This window comes from Electrophorus electricus, chromosome 8 (assembly GCF_041902795.1).
Source record: "Electrophorus electricus isolate QZ-2024a chromosome 8, ASM4190279v1, whole genome shotgun sequence".
Taxonomy (NCBI): domain Eukaryota; kingdom Metazoa; phylum Chordata; class Actinopteri; order Gymnotiformes; family Gymnotidae; genus Electrophorus; species Electrophorus electricus.
Window position 1 is genome coordinate 24870805 of NC_137504.1, and position 16612 is coordinate 24887416.

Below are 16612 nucleotides of genomic sequence, written 5' to 3' on the forward strand. Positions count from 1 at the left end.
TAAAACATTTGTATGGAATACTACGTTATTGTGAAACTTTGCTGTTTTTATTTTTTTAAATAGTGCAAGTGTGACTTGTCACTTTGCATATTGTAAAATAACGTAAAATGTCTTCTTCGATTTATCTAAACTTTAAGTGTTTCTCTGTGCATGTCGAATGATCTGCAAAGCCTTTTCTTGGAACGTAGACCTACGTCCGCGTGACAGACACTTAGGATAAAGGCTGCGTTTCAGTCTTGTGTTTGTTTTAGCCGTCAATAATCGGTAGAAGTGCAGGTGTATAGTTCCCTGGCATAACCGTGTGACATCAGTCATACGCGCCGAAGTTTTTTGATGTGCCTCATGTCTCCAGAAATAAGATCATGCGGCGCAAATTATGAAATGAAAAGATGTAATTAAAAGAGCAATAGTGTCCATGCGCTCAAATGAGTAAAAAAAAAGATAAAAAAGTTTAAAACGATACTAAAGAGTTATAGAATAAAAAGGCGAAAAACTAAAAAGAGAAAAGGGGCCGTGCCGCCTCTTGCGGCGTGGGTGGGGCTGACAAGAATAGACTACATTATGCAGTTCATTTAGTTAACAAGTGAAATAATAGAGAAGTGTGCGGTGTGAATGCCCAGAGAAAAGGCACAAAACCCTATTGAGAGCCCTCAGCCGCTAGAAGCGTAACCGTCACATGGACGAACCGGGTCTCTAACTATTTAAACAGCCGCGATTTCGCTTCAGCACCATTCTGCTGTCCAGCATTGGTGAGAGACACCTCACGGAGATTGCGTGATTCAAAGAACCTTGTGCACATTCTCTCAAGTAGTGTGAAGGAGAAGACGCCGCTCTAACAAGATGCCAAGGTCTTTTCTTGTGGATTCCTTGATTTTGAGGGAGACCAACGATAAAGGGAGTGAGAACAATCCGCCGTTATTTCCGTACTCCATGCATCCGTCTCATCCGCTCCACGGGCTCTCCACAGGTTCCTGCCACTCCAGGAAAGCGGGCTTACTGTGCTTCTGCCCGTTATGCGTCACGGCGTCACAACTGCATCCGTCGCCTCCGGCTCTGCCTTTACTCAAGGCGTCGTTCCCAGCTTTCGGCTCCCAGTACTGTCACTCTGCGCTGTCTCGGCAACACTCGTCCTCCAACAGCGTTAACCTCAACCACGGCCCCGGTTTATACCAGGCGACATACCCAGTTCCAGATCCGCGTCAGTTCCACTGTATATCGATTGGTAAGTAGTTTCGCAGCCGTTCTCTGAGTCTCACTCGCTGTACAAACGCACTGTTGTGATGCACTTTTAGGCATACATCTTGGGATAACGAATAGAATTGCAATTGATATGACGTGCATTTACCGTTTTTAATCTTCTTTTTATTTATTTTTTAATTTTTTTTTACAGAAAACAACAACAACCAACTTCAGAGCAGTAAGCGCATGCGCACAGCATTCACTAGCACTCAGCTCTTGGAGCTGGAGCGCGAGTTCACTTCCAACATGTACCTGTCAAGACTGCGGCGCATCGAGATCGCCACCTATCTGAACCTGTCCGAGAAGCAGGTCAAAATCTGGTTCCAAAACCGCCGTGTGAAGCACAAGAAAGAGGGGAAAAGCGGCTCACATCGCACGGGTTCGCACAACTGCAAGTGCTCGTCCCTGTCATCTGCCCGGTGCTCCGAGGAAGAGGATGATATGCCCATGTCACCCTCATCGTCGGGAAAGGAGGACGGAGATCTGTCTGTTAGCCCGTGAACTCTCCTTAAACTAAAATTACACCCACAGACAATATGCTCCACACACGTGGAATTCAGAATGCAGCCAAAAAGCGACTGTACCTGCGCGTGCCGTCAACTGTAAATAGAAAGAAAAAGAAGTTTATATAAACTGGGGAGCCCGTGCGAGCCCTTACCGTTGTATAACTGTATACATGTTGTATGCTTGTAGTTTTTGTTTTCAAAACATGTTAAACCTATCGTTCCGTATCCAAATACGTTTCGCGCCACCAAAAGACTTTTCTGATATTGTATAAGTGAATCCTCCAAATGAAGAAAAAGGCTAATTAGTCTTTTGTGTCTGATTTGGAAACCCAGAGTAGTTCACACTTTTGAGTGGAAGGTTAGCTTGGAGCACATTTTGGGAACGGAACTGAAATGCGTGATGTCTTCGGGAGGAATGCTTTTCCGTAAGCATCACCTTTATGACAGAACCTGTCATTATTTGTTCAGTGTAATGAGAATATTTATTTATTTAAAACATTATTACTGAAAATAAAGAGTATTTCTTAGTTATACATTTTGTCTCTGCTTCAAACATTTGTACGTGCACCATTCGTGCGCCACTGCGTAGTCTTTAGCTACGCATTTATATCTAGTTCAGGTCTCAGACAATAAGTATGCACGGAACTATAGATCCTAAAAATAATACTCTATGATTTCTTCTGGAATACAAGATAATGTTATAACAGAAAAACTATTAGATGTCTGATGTAATAGACAGACGTGAAAAACCCATTTTACTTTTGGTTTTGTTTTTCTAAATGTTAACTTACGTATTTAGTTCCAATTATTTTGTTTCACAACAACTCCTAATTTGAGGCTTAAGTTTGAGATAAAAGATTATAGATTGGCTAAAGATGGTTTGTAGGGGCATATACACGCAGCAGGTGTTCATCCTCATGTTCGCGTGTGTTCAGGGCTTTAGAAAGTACAGGTACTTTGCCTTTATAGTCCAGGGAAAAATCTGGTTAAGCCACTCGCATTTACAGAATTAGAGAGCCCACCGTTTTCTGGAATTATATGACCGTCCAAAAAACCAAAACCGACATGTGTCCAACATAGTTTTGTTTAAAACGCTAAACGTTCCGTTTTCTTCCAAATGTGTATTTTTTATTTTGGAGAGGAAAAAAAAGAAAAGTTTTTTATGGAGTGGGAAATGTCCGCACACAGAAACATTCTGAGCTTCATTTTTCGAAAACAGTGTTAAGATGAACTGTTACAGACGGTGTTTAATGGAAGGTATTTCTCATCGCACTTTCACTTACTTTCAGAAAACAAACATCGGTCTGTTTCCAAAAAATCTCAAATGCTCAAGAAGCGCGTGTTCAGCGCATGCCACTTGCCTTAAAAAAGCATTTAGAAGCATTTAAAGGGACTTGGCGGACGGTTATGGCTTTGGAAGGCTGACGGTGAATGCATGTGCGCGTGTGTAATTTACAGTCATTCTATAAAACATAGACACATTAGGCTATTAGTAATTTGCAACAAAATACTTTGTTCATCCAGTATTCTTTGGGAATATTTACAGTTTACTTTAAAATTACATTCGTGCAGACCACGCAGACAGACACATTAAAATCAAGTCATTGCATTATGCTATCTGAACTTAGTTTGCGCGGATGTTTTTTGTTTTTTTTTTATGTCTGAGAGCGTCTCCGATCGCTCTCCTCGGCAAGACAAGTGGAGAGGAGGACAGATAATCTGCGTCAAGAAGTCCAAACAAGTGCATTTATAGGGTTCTCGGTGGCTTTCCCTGGGGACGGAGCTCAAAGCGTAGCGTATCCCCCAGGCGCAGAGACTCGTTGGAAAATCTCGAGAGCCCTTCAACGCATGGTCCTCACCCGTCTCGTGAGAGCGAGCTCATAAAAACCCCATGGAGTATATTAATGCATGGGGAAGATAATAAGCAAATGAATAAAATATAGGAGTCAATGGGACAGATTAATCGATGATGATATTTAAATTTATTTAAAAGGATTGAGGCGCGCACTTGGTGAGGATAATCTGAGTTTAGTCTTGATTCTCGGCGAATTATTTACTTTCTCTCCATTCAAAATGTGCTTAAAATGTATAGAGTGTATTATATTTTTTTTCTTCAAATGACGAATAAACAAACTGGCAAAATGTCAAGTAATTTATTAAAATGTAATTTACTTTTCAGCAATGATCGTTTAAACAAACCCACGTGACTGCTTAGCGTATAGAAGCTGAGTGATTTGGAGACGATGGATATTTAGCTAAAACGCATGTCCTAAACTGCTCAAAATGCCAAAATATAACTACCGATTTTTCTTTTATGAATAATTCCTCCTTGGACTTCTGTGATATGATTGTTTTTACAAATTTTGCGCACAGTATTGGAGCGCATACTGTCCACTAAAACGTAAACAAACATGTTGCTGAAATGCGCCGCGCGCGTTTTTCTGTGCTCCCTGTTAATTATGGAGCTTTAAAACTTTACTTATTTTGTTAAAATGGGATTTAAATAGAATTTATTCTCTGGCAATTTATCATCAGCCTTCGTTGACAACAAAAACCCCACTGAGTATCGTACATTTAGTAAATTATTCCATTTATTGTGCCTTGGGAATGCCGGGCTGCGCTTGTAAACTCTCCTTTAATTATTCACTTAAACATTTTAACAAAACTCCAATATTTGCATTTGTTAAGATATAGGATTAGACCATTTTGTTAATTGCACTATAGAGTCCCATTTTGCTCCGTGCGTCCTCCGCAAAGCGTTCTTTATCCATTCAATAGCCCGCGGGTATGCGCCCTGGGGGAGCTTAGAAGCCTGGTGCTCAAAACGCTCAATTTATTTATTCTTAATTTTGTGCCGATCAATTCATTGAAGGGAAAAAAAGGGCTACAGTGTCTTTCTAAGAGAAGAAAGGCGAATTGTTGACGTGACCCTGGCGGGGCCGCTGAGAGGGTTAGCCTGACGCTCGAGGGCCGCTTGAGTCAACAGGCCCCCATCTAGCAGACTCGCCCTCGTCTTTCTTCCAACTAATTTTTCATTTACGGCTTTTCTTAGACTTGTCTCTTATCTATCAGATTAAAAGAGCAGCTTGTAACAAATCAGTCTGCCCGATTTACAAGAGCATTAAAAGCGGACAAAAGAAGCAAGCCGTCAGTACCTGAGTCTGGTAGACGGTGCGGCGCTGCAGCTGATTCGATGGGTTGAAAATGCGCACGAAACAAAATACTTGAATCCTGAAAAAGAGCCTTTGTACGTTTCTTTAGAAATCAAGCAATTCTGCATGACAAAGGACAATTAATAAGCCGTCTTTTCACGACCAGCAGCTGGTTTCCCCGTCAAGGAAAGTTGGAAAAAATTCAGGCTGAATGCGCGCAAAAGCCCTTTGCGCGCAGACAGCTACCCAAGGTGACCCATTTGGCACAGTTAAAATAAGCAGGCCGAGGCAAAAGCGAGGGAACTGTCAAAAACATTTAAGCTGGAATATCTTGAAATTGCAAATCCCTTTATGTGGAGGGACGCTGCCGATGTGGGTTAGACGTACAATGGAGGTGGTTAAGTTGGAGAGGCTTTGGAAACGGACACGTGGCCTCTCAATGAGAGCTCCTTGGAACTCGCGTGGCTCGCAGCCCTAGAACACATTTTAAACGAGGTTTAAACTTTAAACTTTTTCCACAAATAACAATTAAAGGTATTGAGGACGAAAGACAATTTTGTAAAGTTGAAGAGAGTGTATTTCTAAGTTTAAAATCATACAATAAAAATGGTAATACATTAAAGGCCGGTTGCTATATGGGGTGGATGCCTTGCTCTTTTTAGTTTACAGACATATAAATACATACAATTTACATATTTTCAACCTGAGCAGATGTTACTAAACAGTCAATTTAATCAAAATTGTAAATTAGTTTTTAAAAGTTTATTCTTCTTGTATAATTAAAACATCTAAACAGTAATAACGTTTTTGCATGCGGTATTACGAGCTAGACGCATTTCGGCATGAGAAATACGCTACATGGCATAGTGTTTTTTCTCATTTTGAAATTATATTTATTTAACATTTTTCAAGTATATAAAGGATGTTTTTTACATAATAGACAGCGCTCTGCTATATGAGCAAGTGCCCCCTTTAAACACTCGAGAATCAAGTGGATACATTTGGGAAAGAAACGGGGATATGAGGGGGTTTTGTCGCAATAAACAGGATTTGTTGCGGACTGTGGTTATTGAGGCAGAATTGCTTTCTAAACCCGTCTTTTAGCGGTGGGAAACCTGTTAGAGTCCAGTTTTGCCACTGTTTAATGAGATCGCTTTCCATTTCAGTAAGTTTGTTTTTTTAGACTGCGCAAAGAGAACCCTTTTCACTAGAAGCGTCAGTGGATTGAAGTAAGAACGCAGCGGACAGGGGTCAGTGGATACAAGCCTGATTGTGGCGACGCATCCAGTCAGGAAATCCATCACGACAGCGTAGGCATCGATCATGACCTTGCAAGTACGTTACCCCCCTGCCGCCCATCCGTCACATCAGGTTTTCACGCTTTGCCTTTCGCTCAAGGTTGGTCCCGCAAGACCAGGTAGCCTTGTAAATTATTCCGCGCCACCACCAGCAGACTGGCAACCCTATAGCACGACGCTCCGCAGTCAAGTATAAAATGGCACAAAAGGTATATATGGCAAAGGAAGAAAACAACAAACAAACAAACAAACAAACAAACAAACAAACAAATAAATAGATAGATAGAGAGATAGATAGATCGGGAACATTTTTCAATAAAATAACTCATGCTATGCAGTATCCTGTCTTTTCACTCGATATCATGAAGTCTACACGTTGCTCATGTGTAATTTAATTGGGTACATAGACAACGAGAGAGGGAGAGGGGGATCCATAGCTATTTGAACCTGCACCTGCAATGTCAAGAGGTCGAGAAATGAACTACGCTGACTTCGAACTTCGCTCTCGAGCATTAACTTTTGTAAAGCGCAGAGACAGTCAGCGATGCCAGTATATCACAAAAACAACGTACCCTAAGGGTTTCCTCAGTAGGCAATGTATTTCCAAACTTTAGCAGTGCTCTAAACTCTCTTTTTGATTGAATTTTACACAGTTAAACAATTCGTATCACCTCTTACCCTCGGTGCCATTGAAGTCTTTCTAAACTGATAAAATGCGCTTGGCTGCCGTCAAATAGGCCAGCTTTGCCTGTTCACATTTAAATATGGGAATTAGTCATGAGCCCTGACACAAGCTGCAGAAATTGCTAAACTGTTGGCCTCTTTTCACCGCGCAGAGCGGAGGGGGCTGCATTCATTATTTTGAATTTAGCGTCGAGGTGAGGGACCTCTTTGGCAGCCTTTTACCGGGGTGTCATAACAAGGAACCGTTCTGGAAATGAGAAGGCGCGCGCAGCAGGGGCAGGCTGGACCGGTTTGAGGCGATTCATTCTGTCGTTTGGAGAACAAATTATTTCACAAACGGGAATGATTGCGACTTAGTCCGAGGCACAGGGTATGGGAGACATGAAATTTTAATTAGGCTAGACCGGGAGCTATGAATATTTTTACATGACGGGAGGACTGAAGAGTCTATAAGAACGTAGCCATTGTATTTGCCTAATAACAAACGTTTATATTTTGTTTTGTAAGTCACTTTTGCGGAATCCATAATAATATGGATATTAAAACGCATTACGTCTTTTTGGATTCATCTGATCAGAGGAGCACGCCCCCTATAGCATATACCACACCTCAGCACACCCTACAGTTGATATCTTTCTGAAACTTTTCTTAAGAGAAAAGCGTCTGAATGAACTCTAGTGAACTGAGTAAAGATACCATTACAACCACCTATGTGTAGAGTTATTGCCTATAACGATCCTCAATTCTATTTCCCCCCGTTTTACATGAGCCAGGTGTTTTCAGTGACATCTGTGAGCATATAAATATTTCTCTGGGGTTAGATTAAATGTTTGCAACATTTCAGTGTTTCGCGCAGCAAATTAGCCTACAATTAGCATCTATTCTATTCAGAAGCCTACTTGTATCATATGTTTTATTATTAGACCACACCCACATATATTCATTATGGTATTATTTTAAAAGGCAAAGTGAATTCAAATTAAAACCGTTACCTGAAGATGATCTGTGGATCGCTGTCATTCTCTGCCCAATATGTCTCCTGGCAAAATAATAGACTCCATACCAATTCCCTCCTGACTCCAAATTAAAAATTCTACTGACCGCGACTTGGGTTGTAGCGCCACCTGGCGACAAATAATCGTCTATTTTGGGATAGACTTCAATCTTTCCGGGATCTTGTAACCTTTTCATATTAGCACAACGTTTCTATCCAGCTGACAAATATCCCCAATGTTTTTACAAAACAGCGACATGGAAACTGAAAAGTGATTTCAGTTGAAAGTCGTCAAATACCAAACCTATCTATTTGCTTGTTTATTTATTTATGTTCCTTCCCTGTTACAAGTTTATATATATTGAAAATGATGGGGTCCATATTCTCATGAAGTTAGGAACAGAACTGTAACGGACTTTGAATAGCGCTATTTGGGATACTCCGCAACAGCAGGAGGCAGTAGGTTACAGCCGAAGCTTTCTTAAACGGTCAGCTGAAGAATAAAGCGCTAGTCCTCAAGATTTCTCGTGTCTCCGCAAAAAAGCGGAGTGCTATGGCGTACCGCGTGTTTAGGAATTACTATAAAGTGCTTCTAAATGCACGGACATTTTCCTTTCTGCCGAGGATTGCAGACGGTAAGAGGTAACGTTTTACATGGTGGTTTCAGGAAAGAAAAAAAAAAACAACCAAGGGTCCGTACCGTCAGGAGGCGTTGTGGGGGTGTGGCAAAATGTTAGGGAGAGCGTATCACACTTTATGGTTGAAGAGCAGCCAGTCTCGTCCTGGCTAAGCTAGCTAGCGTGGACTGGTTCGGGTCAGAAAACATGGCAACATCTGATTTACCAGGTTGGCTGTTTTTGTTTCATTAATCTTTTGTTCTGGAGAGCGGTATGGTCAGCTTTGTAAATATATCGATAGTCGTAATGCACGGTTTACCTGTTACAGTGATGACATTTTCTTCATGCGTCATTAAGCATATCATTTAGAACTAATAGTTCTATAGTTTTAAAAACCTAATGTTAAAAAAGTTACTTTGAAATCAGAATTTAATTTAGCATATTTTAAAATATGCTAAATCCGCTCCTTTTTGAATATAGCCAATAGTGTCATTGCTGAATCGTGAGTTAAACCACTGGATATGGATGTTACACTAGAGTGACATGGGCCCAAATCAAAGTGTCTGCTTTTAGGAACCAGATATAAAAGCACTATCCAGTATGCCACACGTCCAGACCTCCCCAGGCTGGCTTACAGGAAGCTTACGGGGAAGAGTCCAGGAGTGGTGTTCCTCCCTGGCTTTGCCTCCACCATGAGCGGCCAGAAGGCAGAAGCCCTGGAAGAGTTCTGCAAGTCTCTGGGCCACTCCTATCTCAGGTAGTCGTCCTAGAGCCCACCTCAGCTACCGAAAACATTCAGGAAAAGCTCATTTTTCTGGGATGTATAGACTTATGTTGTCTGTGAAGGGTTTTTTTCCCCCCAATGATAAAGGTCATCGAATTATGTAGTTGGTCAAAGCAGATGGTAAATTGAGGAATTAGGAGTAGGGCATTAATTATGCTTCCCCATTCATCCAGGAAGCAGGAAAGAACTGATGAAATGTCATCAGTATTATAACACTTGTCCAGTGACTCCCTGCTTCTGTGCACGGTTCAGTGGCTCTTGTTTGTTCCAGTTGGGACTCCAACTCATAAAGCAGTTATCAAGAATGGCTTCAGTTGTATTAAAAGGGCTGAGTGGAAGTACCTTTGAATTGTTTGCTTTGGGATCAAAGTGTGTGCTCCTCTGTCCTCAGACAAATTTCTTCCCATGTTTTGAACTAGTTGTCACTCATTCTTCAATGAGAACATGCCTTATGTTTGCGCTACAGAAAAGAATTTGTGTGTCTGTTAGAAAATTAAATATATTGTTGTATTGTTTTATGGGTTGTTCCTCATAGATTATTCCAAATCTTAATTACATTTTTTTTTACCAAAATTCAATGAGACAATTCACTCAAAGCCACAAAATGTTATTTTAATAGATTCCAGTCTGTTCGTGTTCCTGTTCATGGCAGTTCTAGCATAGCCAGGTACTGTGTAACTTTATTGTGATTTTGGTGTGTGTGTGTGTGTGTGGGGGGGTGCTCAGGTTTGACTATACAGGCTGTGGGGCATCTGACGGGCAGATGGAAGATTACAACATTGGCGTGTGGAAGAAGGATGTCCTGTATGTGCTGGACAAGCTGCTGGAAGGGCCCCAGGTAAGAGCAGAGCTTAACGTGCAGACTTTACAGCCAGTGCTCCATTAGCACACTGAAAATCTGACTGCACGTAGTACCTGAATTGACCTTAGGTAAGGAGCAGAGGTCAATCATTGATCGAACCTCTTTTAAACATGAGTTACCATTTTCTCTGTGGGCTAAATGATCATGGACCTCCCATCATTGTGTAAGCATCTGTATATATTAGGGCTGCACCATATGGGCAAAAATAATATATTGCACTTATTTTGTTTCATATTGAAATAGGCACTGCAATCTCTTAAAACACACTGGTGAACTTTTGATGTAGCTTGGAAGTTTTTGGGGTTTTTTTTATATACGGATCATTTCCGTGTTGCCACTTTTCTGCTGTATCAGTACTGTAGAGGCTGCTGTCGCAGTAATGATTTCCAAAAGATATTTAGTGTATCTCTATAACATGTGATGGTGATCAGCAGACTGGAGAATCATGTTGTGTTAACTGCTTGTGTTACTTTCTAACTGACTCCACCCTCAGTGGCTTGAGGATTCTCAGTGAAACTTCTCGGCCCTTTGAACACCTGGGTGTGAAGCGCAAATAGATTTTTTTTACTGCTGTTTCTGGGTGTGGGCCTACTGTGCTGAATGTGTCCCATGTCTCTCTCCATCATTACAGTCATTCTTCATTATGCATTGCATTGTTTCCGGGCTAGTGTGCTATGAGACCCTTTGAGGAGATAGACAGAAGGCTGGGCTGAAACTGTTCCCTTTGAGAACATCCTCTGACTCATGTTCATGTTCGTTCTCTCGCTCTCGCTCTCTCTCTCGCTCTCTCTCTCGCTCTCTCTCTCTCTCTCTCTCTCTCTCTCGCTCTCTCTCTCTCTTGCTCTCTCTCTCTCTCTCTCTCTCTCTCTCTCTCTCTCTCCAGATTCTGGTAGGCTCCAGCATGGGCGGCTGGCTGATGCTGCTGGCTGCTCTTGCGAGGCCAGAGAAGGTAGCGGCACTGGTTGGCATTGCCACGGCTGCAGACCACTTTGTCGCAGCCTTCAACGCACTGCCTATAGAGGTGAGAGTACTAGCAGTACTAGCAGATAGTGATAGGTGTTACGCACCATTGTGTTAACAGTATCAGTAATGGCTGACCTGTTTGACCCTGGCCCAGTTGTCTACTCACTCTTAGTGTTTTCAGGAGCTGTGTGAAAATCTGATGATGTTTTATGTCATGTTTATGCAGAAATTATGAAGGGTCGGCATACCTTTAAGCAGAACTGTAATTGATTGACTGCCGCTATTGCTTCTTCCTGAGTCCTCTAAGGTCTGGAAAGGCAGAGACTGCTGTGGAGTGGACCGGTCTCTAAATGCCACTGTCGTTCTGTGCCCTTCCGTCGCCCCCTACAGGTGAAGAAGGAGGTGGAGGAGCGTGGCTCCTGGGCCTTCCCCAGCAGGTACAGCGCCGAGGGCTTCTACCCACTGAGCTTTGCCTTCCTGCGGGAGGCGGAGAAGCACTGTGTGCTGGCTAGCCCCATCCCCGTCACCTGTCCCGTGCGTCTCATCCACGGCCTGCAGGACGAGGATGTGTCCTGGCATGTTTCCCTGCAGGTGGCCGAGCGCGTGCTAAGCACCGACGTCGATCTCATCCTCCGCAAGGGCGGCCACCACCGCCTGTCCGAGAAGGAAGACATCAAACTGATAGTGTACACCATTGACGACCTCATCGACAAGCTCACCACACTGGGGTGATGAGGGTGGAACCAGGAGCCCAGAGGAACCGGTCTGGGGTCTGAGGAAGGATGCGCTTGACATACGAGGATGGAGATATGACTGGTGACAAGGGAAGAGGGATGGGAGTCAGCTTGTCATGGAAAATAAGACTGGTTGGACTGGTTGTATCATATCGGAATCAGCAGGGTCATATTTTAATGTCCAAAAGATGGATGATAATTTCCATATAGGTGGTGGTTGTTCTGTTCTTCGGGACAATGTTTAACACACACACACACACACACACTCTTATATAAACACAAAACCCTCCTCAGGCATTTTTCTAAATCTGCAAGGACACCATATAGCAAGTACAGGAAGTACTTGACATGTACAGCAAATAAACTTTCTTCTAGTTTCCATTCCTTTTGTTTTATTTTAGATGTTATGGTTGGATGGCTTGAGCCCTTTAAATATTTTTAAGGTTTTTTTTTTTTTTTTTTTTTTTTTTTTTTTTTTTTTTTTTTTTTTTTGCCACCAGTGGTTTACCTGAGTCCACCCATAACTGCTGCTAACGTGGCTAAGAATGAATGGAAACCAGCGGTTGTCTTTTAGCATAATCTCATTTCTACAATGAGAATGATTAAGGAAAAATACTACCTGGCTCCATGCTGGTTTGATTCGCTTTTAGCAGCATCAGCATTTTGGAGGGTAAATTGACGTCATACTGTGCATGCAGTCAGTTCACTGTCCCCCACCACTTGGATTGAACCACTAATCTTGCTAATGCACTGATCTAAGTAGTTTTGTAGGCTTGCGATTGTTGCCTGAAGAAGGAGAGGTGGGTGACCGAACACTGCCCGAAAGCCTGTGAATTGTAGCTGAAAGCTAGCTGTTCCACAGAGTGATGGTACAAGGTCATACTCCCTGGATCATTCTTCTGACCCTCTTATTAATCTAATCTCCCCAGCTCTCTGTTGGCCTCCCATAAGATTCACTTGCTGTCCATGTGTATCCATTATCTATGGTTCTACGTGTGTATCTAGAACATTCTCTATGGTTCTGTGCATGTATCTAGAAAATACTCTGTGGTTTGTTGTGAGTGTACCCTGCCTGCAGGAGCCCTCTAGGAGCTCTTTCTACTAGTCCTTCCTTACCGATTGCCCATATAAACATTCAGCATTGATCTTTGCTGTAGGATGTCCATGGCTTATTTGCAGTGCCCTTGTCTGTGTTCAGATGTGCAGATTCACACTGCTGTCCACACGAAAGCTGCATCTGTGTGGCACTTCCAAATTGTGTGTGTGTGTGTTTGTTTGTTTGTTTGTTTATATAATATTTAGATTTATTACACACCTGCCACTATTTTCCCTATTTTTGTTGCTAGTAGAGTTCCAGCCTCTTTTTGCACATTTTTTCCTGAATTTCCTACAATTTCCACCACCCTCTCCTTCACATTTTTTGGAACTCTCTTTTCTCATTATACATTTTTTTCTGGCCATTAAAAAAGTATAAAGTGTATATTCTGTGTTTAAAATATTGTGCATATGTATATCACTTGTACATAAAGGAGATTTTTCAATAAAATGCAAAAAATGGTAGCAAATATGTGTGATGTTCTCTTGGAGTGGTTGGCTGTAGTGCAAAGGATGAATCCATCAAGTTCATTGTATTCACAAAGGTTTTCTGACTTCTGCACAAAGTTTCTTCTGTATTCCTGTTATAAAATAACTGGCTACCAGGTAGGAAATACCACCTTTACTAACCTTGGCAGTTTTTACCTTTGAATGTATGTGTGAGTCCCTGTGTGTGTATGGGCACATGTTGGTAGTCCCTCTACTGGATGTTTGTGTGTTTGGATATTCTTAACTTTGTGTGTGTGTGTGTGTGTGTGTTCCTGCTTGTGAATGATTTATTTCTTCAGCTCTAGTTGTGTGAGCTCCTGTTTGCCAGTGCTGTACAGTGTAAATTCAGTGATTTGGCCTCTGGGCTGAATGGGAGCCCTGTTCCCACTCAACATCACTCTGACACATTCTGCTCCACCAGTCCCAGACCTTGCGGAAACCCCTCACCCTGCTACCTCTCACCTAACTGACACTGCACACATCCACTACTACACAAAACGCTCTACGCACACTCTCACTACTGCAGTCCATACTCTGTGCGTGCACATACACACTCACTGTTGCACAGCTTGGGACAGAAAGGTAAGTCTATCCAGCTGTTCATTATTTTTAGATTAGTGCCCGATGTGTATGTAACACTGTGCTTAGTCTTGGAGGATGCATGCATGCTTGGAGAGTAGCTGTTTAATGTCCAAAGTGTGTAGGGTGTGCATATACTCCCTGTCTGACACCTTCTGAAAATGTACAGGTGCAGTTCAAATGCTGGAACTGATGAAAATGTAATGGTTATTACCCTGAGCTGCTGTGTAAGCCCAGCTGAGTATAGAGCGATGCTGGGAGCCCGGTGTAGGCAGCGGTGGCGTGTTCTGCTGACACTGTCGTGCTGTGTCTAGCACTTCAGTCACCACTGACCTCCATCTCGTTGAAGACATGCACTCCTGTGGCCTCAGCATTCTCTCTCCTGTGGTTCAGTTTGGGCTCACTCTTTTAACCATTTAATAGCGTTTTCTAATGATATACAGCTTGCTTATCTGAAGGATGATGGAGTCAAAAAGGTGGAGAGTAGAGAGTTATCATTGTTATTATACTGATGTGAAATGCTAAATAATGTTAAATGTCAATACTATAATATTCTACCAACGCTGATAGTTACACTGCTAATAATATATCAAGCATTAACAATTATGATCATAATCATATTTAGAGTTCAAATATTTTTTTCCTCAATCTGTAGTGTGTATAAAACACTAATAACTGTATTGCATAACAGTCTTTTGGATAAACTAACTTAAGACTGCAGCAGACTGTACATCCTGCCTACACACACTTGTGATTTGGCTCTTATTGCTTCTGAACCCTGCTGTGTGTCTGCATCCTTAGCCCTGGCTGACACAATTACACACACCTGTAAGGTGCTAACCATACTTCAGTTCTTTAAACACTTTGGATAGTAGCCACACATATTCAAAGTGGATTACTTAACGTGTGACACATCCATGTATTTTGAAGGCGTATGTATGTGTGCTGTTGTTTTGGAACAAGTGTCCTTTTTTCTGGTAGATGAGAAGAATGCTACACACAGTGCTGCTGATGGCCCTCCTGGGTGGTGAGTTAATTACAAGCTGTTTCCTGTGAAAACACACACACACTCACACACACACACTCTCTCTTTCTCTCTCGCGCTCTCATCGTAAATTCAGCTATTCATATGAATTGAATGCATGGTCCCTTATCAGTCACAGTTCAAAGAAATAAAGGCCTTTTAATATGTCTGACGCACATTTTCATTTTTCTTTGCCAAAAATGTTTATAGTCTGTGTACTATCTGATAATGACATTGTTTATATTAACAGCAAAATATTTTAAGGATATAGTGATACTGTATAATTTCCAAGATAATAGTGCAGCCCCACGTTTGGGTCTACTGTGTTTGGGCTTCGTTTAGAGGTGTTCATGGCCCCATACCTTCAGGAGAAGCAAGCCAAGAAGTTCCTTCGTAACAAAAGGCAGGTGGGCTACTGGGACCCCAACCACTCCCAGAACATGTGGGGTTACACCATACAGGAGCAGGTGATCACTGAATCCACCCCTCATGCTTTCCGTTGTTGAGAACTTGAGGCTGAGTTTCATAATTCGACCATCTGTGTCTGTGTGTGTGTGTGTGTGTGTGTGTGTGTGTGTGTGTGTGTGTGTGTGTGTGTGTGTGTGTGTGTGTGTGTGTGTGTGTGTGTGTGTGTGTGTGTGTGTGTGTTTTCTGGTTTCTGCAATAGGCTAATGAATACTGGACTGCTTTGAGGACAGATGCACAGTATTACATGGACATGGGCAACCTGATGTTTCACCGCTCTGTGGCTGAGTGAGTGACTATATTGTTTTGTTTTGTTTTTTCTTTCATGAACATACTTGGGTCTGAAAACGTTCGAAGCAGGGACGTCCAATTTAATGTAAAATGTTTCCATGACTCACACGACGCAAACATTCGCACGTTTCACTAAAAGTACTACATTTTAATTTGCAAGTCATCGAATTAACATCCACCGAAGTGACTGAACGCATTACATAGAAACATTACATAGAAACTGACCTTATGCTTACTTTCACAACATACATTTTGTGAAATATGCTGTGTGCTTTTAGAGTTTCTATCTCTCTCTCTCTCTCTCTCTCTATCTATCTATCTATCTATCTATCTATCTATCTATCTATCTATCTATCTATCTATCTATCTATCTATCTATCTATCTATCTATCTATCTATCTATCTATCTATCTTCTTTTCGCAGTGAGAATAACAGGCTCTATATGGAGATGCTGAGGAACGCAAGAGCGCACCTTGATGCGCATAGCGGCAGACAGCGATAGATCAGCCAGTGTACACAGAGACGGACCGTGAAGACGAGTCACCCATAATTGTTGACAAAATGTCTATAGGACTTTTCCAACAGTAACTGAACACCCAGGCGGTTCCGTGAATGGTGGAGCTGCTAGGCTGGCTCCTTTTTTTTTTTTTTTTTTTTACATTGTAGCGTAGACTTCTAGTGGTACCTATGCAGTAGACTATGATCCCAACTAGTCTATTGTCTTTGTTAAATACAGTTTAAAATTAATAAATAAAACAAAGTTGCATTGTCTGGTGTCCAACGGTTTTTTATTTGTAGTAAACCCCAACTCGTAAACTGTGGGTGCTATAGATCT

At 41.9% G+C, this 16612-nt stretch overlaps 3 protein-coding genes across 4 annotated transcripts; all 3 read left to right on the forward strand.

Moving 5' to 3' along the window:
* Positions 1 to 746: 746 nt before the first annotated feature.
* gsx1 (GS homeobox 1) lies at positions 747 to 2363 on the forward strand. The gene is made up of 2 exons (XM_027026088.2): positions 747 to 1222; positions 1391 to 2363. The coding sequence occupies exons 1-2, from the start codon at positions 841 to 843 to the stop codon at positions 1738 to 1740; spliced, it is 732 nt and encodes a 243-aa protein (XP_026881889.1). The 5' UTR covers positions 747 to 840; the 3' UTR covers positions 1741 to 2363.
* Positions 2364 to 8371: 6008 nt separating this feature from the next.
* Positions 8372 to 12315, forward strand: abhd10a (abhydrolase domain containing 10, depalmitoylase a). 2 transcript variants are annotated; one of them, XM_027026228.3, is made up of 5 exons: positions 8372 to 8508; positions 9064 to 9247; positions 10001 to 10112; positions 11020 to 11157; positions 11490 to 12315. In XM_027026228.3, exons 1-5 carry the CDS (start codon positions 8427 to 8429, stop codon positions 11829 to 11831), a joined length of 858 nt encoding a protein of 285 aa, XP_026882029.1. In that variant the 5' UTR covers positions 8372 to 8426; the 3' UTR covers positions 11832 to 12315. The 2 variants fall into 2 exon arrangements, with proteins under 2 accessions (XP_026882029.1, XP_026882037.1); XM_027026236.3 differs by having other exon boundaries at positions 8375 to 8719.
* Positions 12316 to 13847: 1532 nt separating this feature from the next.
* Positions 13848 to 16546, forward strand: LOC118241600 (uncharacterized protein C3orf85-like). Its single transcript, XM_035527615.2, has 5 exons — positions 13848 to 13999; positions 14978 to 15023; positions 15363 to 15487; positions 15688 to 15773; positions 16201 to 16546. The coding sequence occupies exons 2-5, from the start codon at positions 14978 to 14980 to the stop codon at positions 16277 to 16279; spliced, it is 336 nt and encodes a 111-aa protein (XP_035383508.1). The 5' UTR covers positions 13848 to 13999; the 3' UTR covers positions 16280 to 16546.
* The last annotated feature ends 66 nt before the right edge of the window (positions 16547 to 16612 follow it).